Genomic DNA, 19495 nt, shown 5'->3' with positions numbered 1-19495 from the left:
ATGCAAATCATATTTAACATCAAAATAGATGACGAGCTAAGGGAACACATTTGTCAGAATTATAGAAACGTGAACAAAATACTTTCGTTTATATACTTTGTAGAAGCAAAGATGATGCTTTCCTCTTTAGGATAATAGAGATGTCCTCTAACTGTGGTTTCCCCCTCTGTCATAGATTGATCCACCACCCACATCTCCTCTGAGTCCCGTAGTTCTACACTCACCCAGTCCCCTCCCTCCCCCCCTCCCATGGAACAAGGATAGAGTTCCCCTGGTCCTCTCATCCCACCAGCCTCCGCATCCACCACATCAGCCTCTGACATTTTCATCACCTCTTACGTGATCCCATCACTAGTCACATCTTCCCTTCTCAGAGACCACTCCCTCCGCATCTTCTTGGTTCACTCATCCCAACCCACCCCCTCCCCAGGTACTTTCCCCCTCAACCGCGAGATGTAACACCTGCTCTTATACCTCCCCCCTCGCCTCCATCAAGAAACCTCAGCAGTCCATCCAAGTGAGATAGAGTTACACATGTACCTCCTCCAATCCCATCCACTGCATCGGATGTGGCCTCCTGTACATCGGGAAGACCACGCTTAGACTCACTGAACACCATCTCAGTCCACCAAGGCCTGCTGGATCACACAGTTAGTTACTAACCATTTTAACTCCCCTTCCCATTCCAACAATGACCTTTCTGTCCTGGGCCTCCTCCATTGCCAGAGTTAGGAAATGAAACTGGACAAGTGCTAGAAGTGTTGGTGGGGAAGCACTTACAGTCATACAGCGTGGAAACAGGCCCTTCAGCTCAGCTTGCCCCATGCCAACTTAAAGCCCTGTCTACACTAGTTCCACCTGCCCTCACATGGCAAATATCCCTCTAAACCTGCCCAATTGTCTCTTAAATGTTATGATAGTACCTGCCTCAACTAGCTCCCCCGTTACAAATCCCACCACCCTTTGCAACCCCCCACCCCACTCGCATTAAACCTATGTCCTCTGGTTCTCGATTCCCCTATTCTGGGAAATAGACTCTTTAAGTCCTGATAGATAATTTACCTGATCTATTCCTCATAGTTTCGTACACTGCTGTAAGATCACCCCTCAGCCTCCTGCGCTCCAAGGAATAGTCCTAGCCCGCTCAACATCTCCCTGTGGATGGGCACAATGTCCAGAACTCTTAAAGCTTCAAAGAAACTATGTAAAGGGATAAGGCACGTCATCAAGTTAAGGTCTTGAATTTAGTTTAGTTTCGAGATACAGTATGGAAACAGGCCCTTCGGCCCACTGAGTCCATGCCGACCATCGATCTTCCGGTCACACTAGTTCTACGTTTCCCACTTTCTCAAGCACTCCCTGCACATTAGGGGCCATTTACAGAGGCACGTTAACTTACACACCCACAGGTCCTTCTAGGGTGGGCGGAAACCGGAGCACCCAGAGGAAACCATCGCGGTCACAGGGAGAACGTGCAAACTCAACACAGACAGCGGCCAAGGTCAGGATTGAACCCGGGTCTCTGGCACTGTGAGGCAGCAGATCGACCCACAGCACCACTTAGGACAGAATTTAAGAAAGAAAATAGAAGGGGAAAAAGTAATCGAGAATTGACCTTGCATGTAAGATGAAGGATTCAAAGACATTTTGTAAATTTATTAGCAGTAAGAGGGCAGCCACACGAAGAGCAAGCCCCCTTGGGAACCCGAGATGGCATTCACCTCTCCCATTTAGCAGAAGATTAACATGTTATTTAAGAGGAAAATGCAATCACTTGTGAAATGCAACAAATTTAATACAATGAAATTGCAAATTAAAAAGGTATACATTCTGTATAGCTCCCTACATTGTGGCTCCACACAGGGGGCCGGATTGCTCCCGGCAAGCAGGCCCGACTCACCAACAGTGGACGATGAGCGACGACTCCTCGAACTCCACAGACCAACGACCGACGAGGAACCACTCGCTGTGGACCAACGATGGTCTCCGAATCGTCCCAGAGCCACCACCGTCGGCAGAAACCACGCCTCAGAGAGGGAGGAGGGACCGAGAGCGAGGAGGACTGTCGAGAGCAATGCGGGGAATCCGGGGGGGGGGGGGGGAGGCGAGAACAATGGGGAACCCAGAGTGGGAATGGGGGACTATTACCACGTGCGGCTGCAAGCAGTAGAGAGGACTATCCGGTACTTAAGTAACTGTCGGCGCCAATACGTGGCGACATTTGTGTACTGCCTGGGTTGCATGCACAACAAAGCTTCTCACTCTACTTAGGTATCCTTGGTACATTCACAATAAAGGATCGTTCATTCATTCACTCTCATCCAGTTTGTTAACTGAACCTGCACTCTAAACGTTAATCACAATCTCGATAAATAGTACACAGATTACATTAATTAAAGCTTGCATCGACCTACATCTTGTGTCTATTATTCCTCCAATCAATGCCGTACACAATCTTTTTATTTTGGAAAAGCAAATTTAACTTCACAATTCCAAGCTGCACCTTAAAGGCTTATCTTTTAAACTTTAAAGTTTGATATGTGAATAAGGATGGACAAAACTTTGATTCAATCGTCACCAATCAAAACATGTATCAAGTATTTGCAGAGGACAGTGCTGGAGTAACTTAGCGGGTCAGGCAGCATCTCTGGAGAACATGGATAGGTGACGTTTCACAGAGTGCTGGAGTAACTCAGCGGGTCAGGCAGCATCTCTGGAGAACATGGATAGGTGACGTTTCACAGAGTGCTGGAGTAACTCAGCGGGTCAGGCAGCATCTCTGGAGAACATGGATAGGTGACGTTTCACAGAGCGCTGGAGTAACTCAGCGGTCTGGCAGCATCTCCAGGGAACGTGGAGTGGTGACGTTTCAGATCGTGACCCTTCTTTCTCCTGATAAACATAGAACATAAAACAGTACAGCACAGGAACAGGCCCTTTGGCCCACAATGTTGGCGTTGAACCTGATGCAAGCTAAACTAATCTCTTCTGCCGGTAGATGACCCATATCCCTCTATTCCCTGCACTTCCACGTGCCTGTCTAAAAGCTCCTTAAGCACAAAAGGAGGATCCCGACCCAAAACGTCATCTATCCATGTTCTCCAGAGATGCTACCTGAACCGCTGTTACTCCTGCAATTTGCACCTTTTTTTGGAAACCAGCATCTACAGTTCTGTGTGCCTACCGAATAGATGAAGACAGTTGGCCTTTATTTGGAGAACAAAATAGACAAGGATGTGACTCTTGCTAGTAATTAAGGCAAGACAAGCTTGATATCATGCAACGCACAAAGTACTGGAGCAACTCAGCGGGTCAGGAGTGCTGGAGTAACTCAGCGGGTCAGGCAGCATCTCTGGAGAACATGGATAGGTGACGTTTCACAGAGTGCTGGAGTCACTCAGCGGGTCAGGCAGCATCTCTGGAGAACATGGACAGGTGACGTTTCACAGAGTGCTGGAGTAACTCAGCGGGTCAGGCAGCATCTCTGGAGAACACGGACAGGTGACGTTTCTCAGAGTGCTGGAGTAACTCAGCGGGTCAGGCAGCATCTCTGGAGAACATGGATAGGTGACGTTTCACAGAGTGCTGGAGTAACTCAGCGGGTCAGGCAGCATCTCTGGAGAACACGGACAGGTGACGTTTCTCAGAGTGCTGGAGTAACTCAGCGGGTCAGGCAGCATCTCTGGAGAACACGGACAGGTGACGTTTCTCAGAGTGCTGGAGTAACTCAGCGGGTCAGGCTGTATCTGCAGAACATGAATAGGTGACGTTTAGGGTCGGGAAATTTGATAACATGCAAGTCTATCACTCCATTGCCTTGCCACAATAAAAAGCAACAGCTCAGAACATTTTGCCTAGACGACTGCACTGAGGATCAACATAGGCTTTTTCTTTGAAGAGTTATTTCAAACCTTATAGTTCCAGGATGGGATACCGTCAGGAGATTTCCACAGCCTACTTTTATTTAAACGAATTTCAGGATTCGCACTTTGAATAAAGGAGACACGAATGTTTAAAATACTTGGGAATGTAATTTATTGCCAGGAATTTTACAACAGACTTTGTGAAGAATGCTTTGAAAAACCCCTTGCATGATGATCACAATACTTTGGAAGAGAGACTTTTAGATTTGTGTTTCTGTACACCATTCTAAACATCGGAGGGCATTTACAATGCGTTTCATTTAAATTGTAAATGACTAGAAACTTCATCGGCTCTTGGCATCCTCCTAGAAACTAGAAGGAATGCACATTAGTGGCAGCAAAGTCTTATATTCAAAACAAATCTATAAATAGTTTCTTCAGCGGAGGGGCAGGTTCCTGGTGACACCCGGCTATTGGCAGCCGACTCGGTCCCGGGGAATCAGTCGCAGTTCTGACCCATGTTTCATGAAAATATTGCCTACAATAAGATTTTAAAACAGAACAACTGGTTAGTAACACCAACAGAATGCACTTGGAATATTTGTGTTCAGTTTTGGTCACCCTGTTCTCGCAAGGACGCCATTAAGCTGGAAAGGATGCAGAGAGGATTTACGTGGGTGATGCCAGGACCCGAGGGCCAGAGTTGGCAAGGCCGTACTTGGGGAGTGTTGTTTGGTTTATGTCACCCTGCTACGGGAAGGGTGACGTCAAGTTGGCAAGAGTACAGCGAAAAACTATGAGAATGTTGCCAGGACTTGAGGGCCTGAGCTATAGGAAGAGGTTGAACAGGCGAGGACTTTATAAGATCACCCCTCATCCTCCCGGGCTCATAGAAATATGGTATAAAAACATGAGGGGAACAAATAGAATGAATGCACAGAGACTTTTATCCAGAGTAGGGGAATCAAGAACCAGAGGATATAGGTTTAAGGTGCGAGGGGAAAGATTTAAAAGAAGGCGAGGGGCAACATTAAGGGGTTGGACATGTTAGAGGCAGGAAACATGTTCCCAATGTTGGGGGAAGTCCAGAACAAGGGGCCACAGTTTAAGAATAAGGGGTAGGCCATTTAGAACTGAGATGAGGAAAAACTTTTTCAGTCAGAGAGTTGTGAATCTGTGGAATTCTCTGCCTCAGAAGGCAGTGGAGGCCAATTCTCTGAATGCATTCAAGAGAGAGCTAGATAGAGCTCTTAAGGATAGCGGAGTCAGGGGGTATGGGGAGAAGGCAGGAACGGGGTACTGATTGAGAATGATCAGCCATGATCACATTGAATGGCGGTGCTGGCTCGAAGGGCCGAATGGCCTCCTCCTGCACCTATTGTCTATTGTCTATTTTCACACAGAGCTGCCAGAGGAGGGAGTTGAGGCAGGTACTATAACAACATTTAAAATAGATTTATTGGGCAGGTACCTGGATAGGAAATGTTGAGATGAATAGGGGACAAACACGAGCTTAGATGGGACATGGACGTTTGCCGAAGGGCCTGTTTCCGTGCTGTATGGCACAGCATGCATGTGATGCAACTATTTACATGCAAGAACGGTAAACGGTGGAAAGTGTCATTGGCCTAAAAGGTAAACCAGTCACCACGGATACACTTTTGCTAACCTGAAAACAAATCATTGTGAAACTGCATGACATGTCAAGCGTATAAATTTAGCATTTCTTCCTTCCTTTAACCAGCATGTACTCAGATACTTTGTGACAACTTTGGTCCAAATAAAGAGTTTTCAGCAAACAAAAAATGTACAAAATGTCCTAATAAATACCAAGCGGTAATCATGGACTTTTTTGTAAATTCTTCTACCATATAAAGAAAATGATTCCAATCGAATTTAGATTGAAGAATCATCTGCAAGACCTGGTACACAAATCAGTGAATGCTACACACGATAGAAGCAAATACAATTACGACTTTGAAAAGACATTCGGACAGATGTATGGCTAGGAAGGGTTTATGCATATGATGTATGGCTAGGAAGATCTTTTCACCCAGAGTTGTGAATCTGTGGAATTCTCGGCCACAGAAGGCAGTGGAGGCCAATTCACTGGATGTTTTCAAGAGAGAGTTAGATTTAGCTCATAGGGCTAAAGGGATCAAGGTGTATGGAGAAAAAACAGGAATGGGGTACTGATTTTAGATGATCATCCATGATCATATTGAATGGCTTTGCTGGCACGAAAGGCCGAATGGCCGACTCCTGCACCTATTTTTCTATGTTTCTATGTTTAGAGGGTAAAGGTGGAGACAGATAGTGGCATTAAGAGGCTTCTGGATAGGCACATGGACATGCAGGCAATGGAGGGACATGGATCACATGCAGGCAGAGGCCATTAGTTTAACTTGACATCATGTTCAGCATGGACATTGTGGGATGCAGGACCTGTTCCTGTGCTGCTTATGTCTGAAAATGCTTTAAATACTTGGAAGATCACGGACTGGACCAATTTCCCAACTTAGATAATTTAGGCCAAATGGTCCATTTCCATGCTGCCCAGCCCCTTGATTCTAGCGAGCAGAATTTGTAGAAAGAAACATAGTTAATGTCTTTTAGAAACATAGAAAAATAGGTGCAGGAGCAGGCCATTCGGCCCTTCAAGCCAGCACCGCCATTCGAAATGGTCATGGCTGATCATCTAAAATCAGTACCCCGTTCCTGCTTTTTCCCCATATCCCTTGATTCCTTTAGCCCCAAGAGCTAAATCTAACTCTCTCTCGAAAACATCCAGTGAATTGGCCTCCACTGCCGTTTGTGGCAGAGAATTCCACAGATTCACAACTCTCTGAGTGAAAAAATGTTTCCTCATCTCAGTCCTAAATGGCCTACCCCTTATTCTTAAACTGTAACCTAGTTCTGGACTCCCCCAACATCGGGAACATTTTTCCTGCATCTAGCCTGTTCAATCCTTTAAGAATTTTATATGTTTCTATCCAATCCCCGCTCATCCTTCTAAATTCCAGTGAATACAAGCCCAGTCGACCCATTCTTTCATCATACGTCATTACCGCCATCCCAGGAATTAACCTGGTGAACCTACGCTGCACTCCCTCAATAGCAATAATGTCCGTCCTCACATTGGAAGACCAAATTGCACACAATACTCCAGGTGCAGTCTCACCAGGGCCCTGTACAACTGCAGTAGGACCTCCTTGCTCCTAAACTCAAATCCTCTCACAATGAAAGCCAACTTTTTCTCAAAACTATGAAAAGTTAGTAAACTAGGAAAAGAAAGTGGGATAATATAGAACTAGTGTGAACAGGTGATCGATGATCAGCGTGGACTCGGTGGGCCAAAGGGCCTGTTGCCATGTTGTATCTCTAAACATAAAATAAAGTAGATAAATATGAACATCAAGTATAGCATGGGAACAGTCCTTTCGGCCCATTATGTCCATGTTGAACACGATGCCAGGTTAAACTGATCTAATCTGCCTGCACCTGATCCATGTCCCTCCATTCCCGACATATCCATGTGCCTATCCAAAAGTCTCTTAAATGCTCTTCAATTTGGAACAGAGCCGAATATAATCCGTCAACTAGCCCAGAACACGACAAGTTTATTCTTCTTCTTATCGTGTCCACACATGCTAGATATTGTGTTTCAGCCAAAACTGAACACAACTCTTAGCAAGTATAAGACAATAACTGCAGATGCTGGCACAAATCGAAGGTATTTATTCACAAAATGCTGGAGTAACTCAGCAGGTCAGGCAGCATCTCGGGAGAGAAGGAATGGGTGATGTTTCGGGTCGAGACCCTTCTTCAGACTGATGTCAGGGGGGCGGGACAAAGAAAGGATATAGGTGGAGACAGGAAGATAGAGGGAGATCTGGGAAAGGGGGAGGGGAAGAGAGGGACAGAGGAACTATCTAAAGTGGGAGAAGTCGATGTTCATACCACTGGGCTGCAAGCTGCCCAGGCGAAATATGAGGTGCTGTTCCTCCAATTTCCGGTGGGCCTCACTATGGCACTGGAGGAGGCCCATGACAGAAAGGTCAGACTGGGAATGGGAGGGGGAGTTGAAGTGCTCGGCCACCTGGAGACCAGTTTGGCCAACGTGGACCGAGCGCAGGTGTTGAGCAAAGCGATCGCCGAGCTTGCGCTTGGTTTCGCCGATGTAAATATGTTGACATCTGGAGCAGCGGATGCAATAGATGAGGTTGGAGGAGGTGCAGGTGAACCTCTGTCTCACCTGGAAAGACTGTTTGGGTCCTTGGATGGAGTTGAGGCGGAAGGTAAAGAGACAGGTGTTGCATCTCGTGCGGTTGCAGGGGAAAAGGACATCTCTGACGCCCTAGTGTGAAACACCTCATCCCGGGCGCCTTTGTCCTGCCCCCCTGACATCAGTCTGAAGAAGGGTCTCGACCCGAAACGTCACCCATTCCTTCTCTCCTGAGATGCTGCCTGACCTACTGAGTTACTCCAGCATTTTGTGAATAAACAACTCTTAGCAATATCACTGTTCTCTGCAAAGTCCTCAGCTTTGCATTCGTGCTGCAATAGAGGACATCTCAATAGGTGCTCCATAGTTTGTGGTTCAGTGCCACAGATGCAGATGACGTCTTCACTGCCTATATAACCCCACTTCTTGAGAATCGCTTTACAATGACCAGTACCAGCTCTAAGTCTGTTGAGGCATTTTATTCAGCCCAGCTTGACAAGTTTATACAACCTACATGACATTATATCATTATATAGATTTATACACCCTTTCAATTATCTCTCCCTTGATACACTCAACCCTTTCCATTTCAAAATATTTCATCTCTGACTCATTGTGCAGATTTAAATAGATCTACAATGCATTAAAATATACTTGTATTAATATCTCTCTGCTGTTACGTTCTGGAGTAAATATTCAGTCAGAAGTTGACTACAACCTTTAATCTTCAATATATTTTTAGTAAGGCATATTTTTCTTCATAGTTGAGAGGTTGTTTTCTGAGATAACCAATAATTTACTGCTCTTAATTCTTTGCAGACTAAGAAAACACTGGCAGTGTTAAAAATATACTTGTTTAAAAGTAGATTCATTATGGGTAGAAAGTTACAGCTGAATGGTGTTGAGAAATTTTGTTTGTTCAATCGCATTTCGTTAACTCACTGATAAATCTCCTGTAAATTAGATCAACAATACACATCATCAGCTCGGTAATTCTTTGGCTGTGGGTGTAATCCTGAACCATACAACAGTGGAGCAAAGGAACAGGCCCTTCAGCCCATAATGTCTGTGCCAAACGTGATAACAAGGCAAATAAAACAAGTATTATTGGGAGATCCGAAACTGTTTCTTAAAAGAAATACAAACCTTAAGACAGTGACTGGTACTAAAAGGATTATAGTGTTATAAACAATTATATAGATTTATAGAGCCTTGATAAAGAGCATTATTAATCAATATAATTACATATGACACTAGACCTGATAGATGTATATAAAATTATGAGGCATAGATAGGATAGACAGTCAGAACCTTCTCCCAGGATGAGAGGGAAAAAAATGAAATACTAGATGGCATAGTTTTAAAGAGACAGGGGCAAAGTTTATAGAAGACGTGCGATGGAAGGGGAGACGGGCAGAGAGACGGACAGAGAGACGGACAGAGAGACGGACAGAGAGACGGACAGAGAGACGGACAGAGAGACGGACAGAGAGACGGACAGAGAGACGGACAGAGAGACGGACAGAGAGACGGACAGAGAGACGGACAGAGAGACGGACAGAGAGACGGACAGAGAGACGGACAGAGAGACGGACAGAGAGACGGACAGAGAGACGGACAGAGAGACGGACAGAGAGACGGACAGAGAGACGGACAGAGAGACGGACAGAGAGACGGACAGAGAGACGGACAGAGAGACGGACAGAGAGACGGACAGAGAGACGGACAGAGAGACGGACAGAGAGACGGACAGAGAGACGGACAGAGAGACGGACAGAGAGACGGACAGAGAGACGGACAGAGAGACGGACAGAGAGACGGACAGAGAGACGGACAGAGAGACGGACAGAGAGACGGACAGAGAGACGGACAGAGAGACGGACAGAGAGACGGACAGAGAGACGGACAGAGAGACGGACAGAGAGACGGACAGAGAGACGGACAGAGAGACGGACAGAGAGACGGACAGAGAGACGGACAGAGAGACGGACAGAGAGACGGACAGAGAGACGGACAGAGAGACGGACAGAGACGGACAGAGAGACGGACAGAGAGACGGACAGAGAGACGGACAGAGAGACGGACAGAGAGACGGACAGAGAGACGGACAGAGAGACGGACAGAGAGACGGACAGAGAGACGGACTGGTGGATGCCTGGTGGAGGAGGCAGATACGACAGTGACGATGATACTTTATTGTCACATGTACCTAGGTACAGTGAAATACATGCAACTCGTTAAAACCATACAGCAGACTTCCTCTAGATAGTACACAGAGTCACCATGTTTCTGGCGACTTCTCTGGCGCCAAGTCCTGTTTAATGTATTTTTGGCCAGGCATATGGATATTCAGGCCTATGTATAACGTGCAGGAGTTGATTTTGGCATCGTGTTCAGCACAGACATTGTGGGCTGAAGGACTTGTTCTTGTGCTGTACTATTTTATTTTCTATGTACCAGGAAATCAAAAATAGCTAATTAGAAGGCAAGCAATACACGTGATTTTTGGACTGGAGGCCTGTGATGAGTGATGTGCCTCAGGGCTTGCTGAGGGACTCAGCGGGACAGGCAGCATCTCTGGAGGGAAATGGACCGACAAAGCTTTGGGTCGGGAGCCTTCTTCACACTTATTAGAATTAACGTTAATTAGAACTAAATACAAGCAATGTTGCTATCAGCGGCTCTGTACATTCCTGTTAATACAAACCTAAAAATTAATTGTTTCTGACTTTAGTGATGTGGCATTTTTAATTGCACTCATTTTTAAAAAAAATGTTCAGCTTTTGATTATTCATGAATCTGCTTAATAAATTCCTGAGATCACTGCCCAACATCAATCGAACGCTCATCATTTTTATCTGAAACTGTGCCCTGCGTTGTCAGCCATAGTTTTAGGGACACTATTTGGAAACATTTGTTCTTTGGAGTTTGACTTTGACTATTTTTCACACCGCTGCCTCCAGCAGCTGTTCTTATCACTGCCTATAAACAGCCCATAATACACAAGATGGCAATTTGAGACTCTGACATCTATTCCCAATTGCTCCCACACATCCACATCATTCCTCCTTCAACGTATAATCAAAGTTTTTTTAAAATTTGAATCGCAAAGGATTGCATTTGTGACACTTTAGATTTTACATATGAACCACATAGGCTTTCAGTGATAAGCTGCACAGTGTAACTTATTTTCATTCCTTTAACATTTTGGGCAGCACGGTGGTGCAGCAGGTAGAGTTGCTGACCCCTTTGGTCAAGGTGGCAATCTGTGTACAGATTAGGGGATGATAGCAAGGTCTACAATGAAGATACAAAGGCAGCACAGCGGTAGAGTTGCTGCCTCACAGCGCCAAAGACCCGGGTTCGATCCTGACTACGGGTGCTGCGTGTACAGAGGTTGTACGTTCTCCCTGTGACCACCTGGAATTTCTCCGGGTGCTCCGGTTTTCTCCCACACTCCAAAGACATATAGGTTTGTAGGTTAATTGGCTTCTGTTAATGATCTTTTGTGTGTAGGATAGAACTAATGTATGGGCGATCGCTGGTCGGCGTGGACTCGGTGGGTGAATCACCTGTTTCCACGCTGTATCTCTAAACTAAACTAATAACAATGATGGACTGCACGTTTATTCTTTTTCCAACAGTCTAGTAAGCAGCCAGCATAATACCACATATTAAGCTCTGAGCTCTGTGCTTACAACCACCAGATAATCTTAAGGGTCAGCACAGTGGCACAACGGGTAGAGCTGCTGCCTGCACAGGTCCAGAGACCCGGGTTCGATCCTGATCTCGGCTGCTGTCTGCATGGTTATCTGTTGCATGTTCTCAATGTGACCACGTGGGTTTACTCCGGGTGCTCGTGTTTCCTCCCACATCCCAAAGACGTGCGGGTTTGTTGGTTAACGGGCTTCTGTAAATGACCCCTAGTGTGTAGGGAGTGGATGAGAAAGTGGCATAACATGGAACGAGAGCAAACGGGTGATCGATGGTCAGTGTGGGCACAGTCTGCCGAAGGGCCCGTTTCCAAGCTTTATCTTAAAACTAAACTTTGCACGCACGCCATAGAGATCGTAAATATTAAAGGCAGTGCGTGCTCCTAAAACAACAAAGGCACTTATAGATTGCAGGTGCAGGAAATTGTTAAAACTGCAATGCAAGTTAAAACCAACATCGTGTTGCAAGTATCAGTCCATGGAATATCTACATGAAACTACACTGGGTCATTTATTTACAACATTAATACTTTATTTCCACAAATATTTCATTTCTAAGTAAAACCCTTCTAGGTTTCAGTTTGATAAATTCTCCCATGCACAATCATTAAGATGGTAAATAATGGATCAATCGGAAGCCTAGAGGTTCACTTTACATATAATTTGGAGTTTGTTACTATTTTGCCTTGTTAAGTGGCAAAAAAACCCCACAGGGTGCTAGAGTAACTCAGTGGGTCGGGCAGCACCTCCAGAGAACATAGCTGGGTGACGTTTCAGGTCGGACCCTTCTCAGTCCGTAAAAGATGCCGACCCAAAAGGTCGCCTACCCATATTCTCCAGAGATGATGCCTGACCCGCTGAATTGCTCCAGGACTTTGTGGCTTTTTCCGTTTTTGAGTTGCATGACCATGTGGTTAAGTTTCTATTTAACCCAGAGGGTGATGGGTCCCTGGAACACTAGGCCAGGGGCGGTGGTGGAGGCAGATACAACAGTGACGTTTATGAGGCTTCTGGATTGGGACAGGTTCTCCCCAGCTGTCATTTATGCAACCAAACCATCCTATTAACAACTAGAGAGCGGTCTTGAGCTGCCATCCACCTCACTGGAGACCTCGGACTATCTATAAACGGGTTTGATTGTAATCATGTATTGTCTTTCCGCTGGCTGGTTACAAACGCAACAAAAAGCTTTTCATTGTACCTCGGCGGTACACGTGACAATAAACTAAACATGGATATGCAGTGAATGGAAAGATATGGATCATGTGCAGACAGATTAGAGTTGGTCTTGGCATCATGTTCACCTCAGTCATTGTGGGCCGAAGGGCCTGTTCCTGTGCTGTACTGTTCTATGTTCCATTAAATTACATCCTTTTATTCTATTAAAAACAACTGCAATGCAGACAATGTCCAATCCTTTGTGTACAAGACGTTGGTGAGACCGCATTTGGAATATTGTGTTCAGTTCTGGGCATCATGAAATAGGAAAGATATTGTCAAGCTTGAAAGGGTTCAGAAAAGATTTACGAGGATGTTGCCAGGACTAGAGGGTGTGAGCTATAGGGAGAGGTTGAGTGGGTCTCTATGGAGTGCAGGAGGATGAGGGGAGATCTTGTAGAGGTGTACAAAATCATGAGAGGAATAGATCGGGTAGATGCACAGAGTCTCTTGCCCAGAGTAGGTGGAATCGAGGATCAGAGGACATAATAGGTTCAAGGTGAAGGAGAAAAGATTTATTCAGAATCCGAGGGGTAACTTTTTCACATGCTGCCAGAGGAGGTAGTTGAGGCTGGGACTATCCCATCGTTTAAGAAACAGTTATACAGGTACCTGGATAGGACAGGTTTGGAGTGATATGGACCAAGCGCAGGCAAGTGGGACTAGTGTAGCTGGGACATTGTTGGCCAGTGTGGGCAAGTTGGGCCAAAGGGCCTGCTTCTACACTGTATCACTCTAAGTTCTGATTTTTAAAACGTGGCAGATTACAAGATTTCTCTAAAACAGATCTCCTTTTCCAGCCCCTAGTTTATCGTCCTATTATTAAGGTAATTAATCTACAAGAGTCTGCGTACATTAAACATCATGATGGGCATAAACATTATTCCAATGATCAATTCCTTTCCTTAATGAACACCACTTAAGGAATCTGTAATTGAAAGATAAATTAAGATTTAAATGCTGTAATTATAGATGCGATTGACTGAATTCTGTTTGCTTCAACTGCCTACATTCTCCATTCAACCACACTAACGTAACCCCACCCCCAGGGGAGTGTGTTCTGACCCCTCCTGTGCCAAATTCTAGGCAACAAATCTTCCGAACAAGGCAGCAAACAGTTAAATAAGGCACAAAAATATAATTTTACACAATCCAATCAATCTTCCCAATTGATCACAACTCTCCCCCTTAACCTATAATAAATACTGTTCCATTAAATAATTCGTGCTACATCTTGAATCAATACAGACTGGTCACATTAAATCCCACTTCTAGCAGCAGGTTGAGATCTCTTCTTACTAAATCTTTATTTGGGTTTTCTGAAATTTGACACATATTTGACACACATTGTGATAGACAATAGGTGCAGGAGTAGGCCATTCGGCCCTTCGAGCCAGCACCACCATTCAATGTGATCATGGCTGATCATTCTCAATCAATACCCCGTTCCTGCCTTCTCCCCATACCCCCTGACTCCGCTATCCTTAAGTGCTCTATCTAGCTCTCTCTTGAATGCATTCAGAGAATTGGCCTCCACTGCCTTCTGAGGCAGAGAATTCCACAGATTCACAACTCTCTGACTGAAAAAGGTTTTCCTCATCTCCGTTCTAAATGGCCTACCCCTTATTCTTAAACTGTGGCCCCTTGTTCTGGACTCCCCCAACATTGGGAACATGTTTCCTGCCTCTCACGTGTCCAACCCCTTAATAATCTTATACGTTTCGATAAGATCCCCTCTCATCCTTCTAAATAAGATCCCCTCTCATCCTTCTATATTACAGGTAATATAGGAAAAAACATGTGGCACGGTGGGGTTTCTGCCTTACGGTGCCAGAGACCCAGGTTCTATCCTGACTACGGGTGTTGTCGAGACTGAGTCTGCACGTTCTCCCCGTGACCGCATGAGTTTCCTCTGAGTGCTCAGCTTTCCTCCCACACTCCAAACATGTACAGGTTTGTAGGTTAATTGGCCTTTGTATATTGTCCCTCCCTGTGATCCTGACCTGATTCTGAACCCAAAACATCCTCACAGATAGACACAAAATGCTGGAGTAACTCAGCGGGTCAGGCAGCATCTCTGGAGAGATGGAATGGGTGATGTTTCGGGTCGAGACCCTTCCTCAGACTCCAGCATTTTGTGTCTACCTTCGATTTAAACCAGCATCTGCAGTTTTCTTTCCTACACATCCTCACAGATGCTGACTAACCCAAGTATTTCCAACATTCTGCTTTTATTTCAAATAAAGAATGGCCGGACAAACACTAATTATTGAAGCCATTTGGAAGCAAGGAATTCACAACATACATTTTATTTAGTCACAGACATTAAATACAATGCCTTCAGAAATTATTAGTGAAATTGTACTCACCTGCTGTTTGTGCTGGGTTGATTCCTATCCCATCTGCAGTGAAACAAATTCTTGTTAAACTATAAGTAGAGAAGGATGAAATAGAAACATTTGCTCCCTCTCAGAAATGACAGTACATGACATTGTATGGAACTCCATTAACTGATAATTATGCATGCGTACACTCAATCTATAACTATCATTCACGCATGATCGATGTTTTTGCAAATCCATTTCAACAATGTACTTGCTTTACTTTTGAAAGTCAGAGGCATCCAGCACAGAAACAGGCCCTTTGGCCCAACATGCCCCATCTACGTTAGTCCTACCTGCCCACGTTTGGTCCATCTATATACTAATACTCTCGTTTGTTTGCTTGTTTGTTCCTGAACTACAGCCAAAACGGTACACGATAGTGCGACAATTTTAGACCCGTAGAAACATAGAAAATGGGTGCAGGAGGCGGCCATTTGGCCTTTCAAGCCAGCACCGCCATTCATTGTGATCATGCTGATCATCCACAATCAGTAACCTGTGCCTGCCTTCTCCCCATATCCCTTGATTCCGCTAGCCCCTAGAGCTCTATCTAACTCTCTCTTAAATTCATCCAGTGATTTGGCTTCCACTGCCCTCTGTGGCAGAGAATTCCACAAATTCACACCTCAGTTTTAAATAGCCTCCCCTTTATTCTAGGGGGGGGGAGAGGGGGAGGAGAGGGTGCTGCACCAATGCAGGTTTGGGCCCAACGAGTCCACTTGGTCTAGTATCCCTCTAAACCTTCCCTATCCATGTACCTGTCCAAGTGTCTTTTAAATGTTGTTAGAGTATCTGCCTCAACTACCTCCTCCGGCAGCTCATTCCATACGCCCACCAACCTCTGAAAAAGTTGCCCTATAAATGGCTTCCTCTGTCAGCTATGACACGGGCTTCTTTTTAAAAACCACAACATGAGCAAATGCACAGTAATAAAAAGCTTGTTTTCTTACCGTTGGTTATAATGGCACTGCTTGCTGCTGCCACTTTGAACTAAATAGAAAGGAAAATCATTTCAATGAAAAACAAAGTTTTTGACAACAGTTCCCAAACACTCATTTGAGAGATAATCTTATATTCAAAAAAGTACCAATAAACGTATGTACGGTATAGTTTACAAAGATTAATATTTAGGTTTCTGCACCGATTCAAGACATAGTAAGATTTTTAAACCATTTAAAAGTCGGAGAGTGTAATATTACACTATTGGGATTTTGCTTCGTTTAGAGCTACAGGCCCCATGGCCCATCGAATCCACGCTGACCAGTAATCGCCTGTACACCAGTTTATCACACACACTAGGGACAGTTTACGGAAACTAATTGACTAAAGGGCCTGTCCCACTTAGGCGATCTTTTTGGCGACTGCCGGCGACTGTCAAAGTCGTAGCAGATCGCCGAACTTTTCTTTTACCCGATGACAATCACCACAACACTGCCGAGTCAGGTCGAGATTACAGCGTCTTCTGAAACATCGCGAAAATTCCCACTAAAAGTGGTTCAGTGGATTTTTGTGAATAGTGTGTGGGCTTTCTTTGAAAATGTAAGGGAGATGTATATCTGGTTTCTGGGTTGCATATCTGGGTTTGGAGCCCACTTTAAATGTAATGGCTGAGGCCAAAAACATCGCAAAATTTCCCACACTGTCAATGCTTTTCCGGCGTCCTGGTTTTCGCTGAAATCACTGACAAGTCGGTAAGTACTTGAGAGTTATGAACTATAACACCTTGTATGGGTTATTTATAAACCAAGCTTCACTGTAACAAGGAATAAACTGGATTTACTTCCAGTTTACTAATAATTTTAAAAGTGGTTCAGTGGATTTTTGTGAAAAGTATGTAGGCATTCTTTGAAAATGTAAGGGAGATGTATATCTGAGTTCTGGGTTGCATAGCTGGGTTTGGAGCTCACTTTAAATGTAATGGCCGAGGCCAAAAACATCACAAAAATTCCCACGCTTACATGACCGTCAAACTGTCGCCTCCAATCTACCTCAAAGATAGGAGTTTCGCCATCAACATAGGCAGTTATTCCTCTGCTCCAGCTAGCCTCTCCTGCGGAGTTCCACAAGGCTCCATCCTAGGCCCCATTCTCTTCTCTCTATACATGCTCCCCCTTGGCCAAATCATTCAAAGGCACGGCATTTCTTTCCACTGCTATGCCGATGACACTCAGCTTTACCTCCCCCTGAAACCCAACAACCAGTCAAATTTAAACAGCCTCTTACACTGCCTTGAGGACATAAAATGTTGGATGGCACAGAACTTCCTCCAATTAAACGAGAGCAAGTCTGAGGTCATCCTATTCGCCCCCCCCCCCCCCTCCCCCGACTCCATCAAATTGATAACAGGCAGTCTTGGAAGCCTATCCTGCCTAGTCAAACCGTATGTCAAAAACCTCGGCGTGATATTTGACTCTGCATTAAAATTTGACAAGCAAGTCAACGCTGTGGTAAAAGCCAGCTTCTTCCAACTTCGTACCATAGCTAAAATCAAACCTTTCCTCCAATTCGACGACACTGAAAAAATCATTCACGCTTTCATTTCCTCCCGCCTAGACTACTGCAACTCCCTATACACTGGGATCAGCCAATCTTCCCTGTCCCGCCTGCAACTGGTCCAAAACGCCGCAGCGAGACTCCTGACGGGTACCCGTAAAAGGGACCACATCACGCCGATTCTGGCCTCTCTCCACTGGCTCCCTGTACGGTACAGAATCAACTTCAAGCTCCTCCTATTCACATATAAAGCCCTAAATGGACATTCCCCCCCCCCCCACATCAAAAATCTAACCCACCTCTCTAACTCCAGGTCCCTCAGGTCGGCCGACTTGGGGCTACTCACTATCCCGCGGTCTAGGCTTAAGCTCAGGGGTGACCGCGCTTTTGCGGTTGCAGCTCCTAGACTGTGGAACAGCATCCCTCTCCCCATCAGAACTGCCCTCTCCATCGACTCCTTTAAGTCCAGGCTCAAAACCTATTTCTACTCCCTAGCGTTTGAGACTCATTGAGGAGGCGCTGTGAACTGTTCTGTATGTGCTGTTATGTTTGCGTGCTACTGTATGTTTCATTTTTTCCTTAGTACCTAATCAGATGTACAGCACTTTGGTCAACGTGGGTTGTTTTTAAATGTGCTATACAAATAAAATTGACTTGACTTGACTTGTCAAATATCCTGACGGTAAATAAATTGGTTAAACACAAGCATTTTATGGTATTTTGAAATTACTTTACTTATTTTAATATTATGTGGTTCTAAATGCATCTTAAGAGAACCTAGCAAACCTGGGGACAGCATGCGACAGCGACCGCAATAAGCTACGATACCTGGCGTCAAGCCAGCTGTCGCCGAGAGATTTCAAACCGTTTGATCCACTACGATCCACTACGATCTTTGGAAGACTCCTCACGATCATGCCCGGCGAAAGTTTGGCGACAGCCTAGTCGCCTTAAAATCACCTAAGTGGGACAGGCCCTTTACAGACCTGAAAATAGACACAAAGTGCTGGAATAACTCAGCGGGTCAGGCAGCATCTCTGGAGAAAAAAGATGGGTGATGTTTCGGATTGAACCCTCCTTCAGACTCCTGCTGCCTGACCCTCTGAGTTACTCCAGCTTTTTGTCTATCTTTGGTATAAGTCAGCATCTGCAGTTTCTGCACCCCAGAGAAAACCCAGACCGTCACAGCTAGAACGTACAAACTAGGTACAGACAGCAGGTGAGGTCAGGATCGAACCTGGGTCTCCAGCGCTTTAAGGCAGCAGCTCTACCGCTGCGCCACTTTGCTAGATTTTACACTATAATCTCACAGCATAGAAATTAAATTACTGCTATCATATCATATCATATCATATATATACAGCCGGAAACAGGCCTTTTCGGCCCACCAAGTCCGTGCCGCCCAGTGATCCCCGTACATTAACCCGTACATTAACACCATCCTACACCCACTAGGGACAATTTTTACATTTACCCGCCAATTAACCTACATACCTGTACGTCTTTGGAGTGTGGGAGGAAACCGAAGATCTCGGAGAAAACCCACGCAGGTCACGGGGAGAACGTACAAAACTCCTTACAGTACAGCACCCGTAGTCA

The 19495-nt window shown here is 45.2% G+C and overlaps 1 protein-coding gene across 2 annotated transcripts in view; it reads right to left on the bottom strand.

Moving 5' to 3' along the window:
* Nucleotides 1–4026: 4026 nt before the first annotated feature.
* The window catches only part of ufm1 (ubiquitin-fold modifier 1), a 31011-nt gene continuing 15542 nt past the window's right edge, over nt 4027–19495 (bottom strand). For both annotated transcript variants that reach the window (XM_078403177.1, XM_078403176.1), the window contains exons 4-6: nt 16354–16393; nt 15389–15421; nt 4027–4401 (exon numbers count right to left, since the gene is read on the bottom strand). In XM_078403177.1, the coding sequence (XP_078259303.1) occupies nt 4334–4401; nt 15389–15421; nt 16354–16393 (141 nt within the window). In that variant the 3' untranslated portion in view covers nt 4027–4333. The remainder of the gene's footprint in view (nt 4402–15388; nt 15422–16353; nt 16394–19495) is intronic.

The sequence above is a fragment of the Rhinoraja longicauda genome, chromosome 7 (genome assembly GCF_053455715.1).
Source record: "Rhinoraja longicauda isolate Sanriku21f chromosome 7, sRhiLon1.1, whole genome shotgun sequence".
Classification (NCBI taxonomy): Eukaryota; Metazoa; Chordata; class Chondrichthyes; order Rajiformes; family Arhynchobatidae; genus Rhinoraja; species Rhinoraja longicauda.
This window is presented reverse-complemented; position numbering and strand designations above follow the sequence as displayed.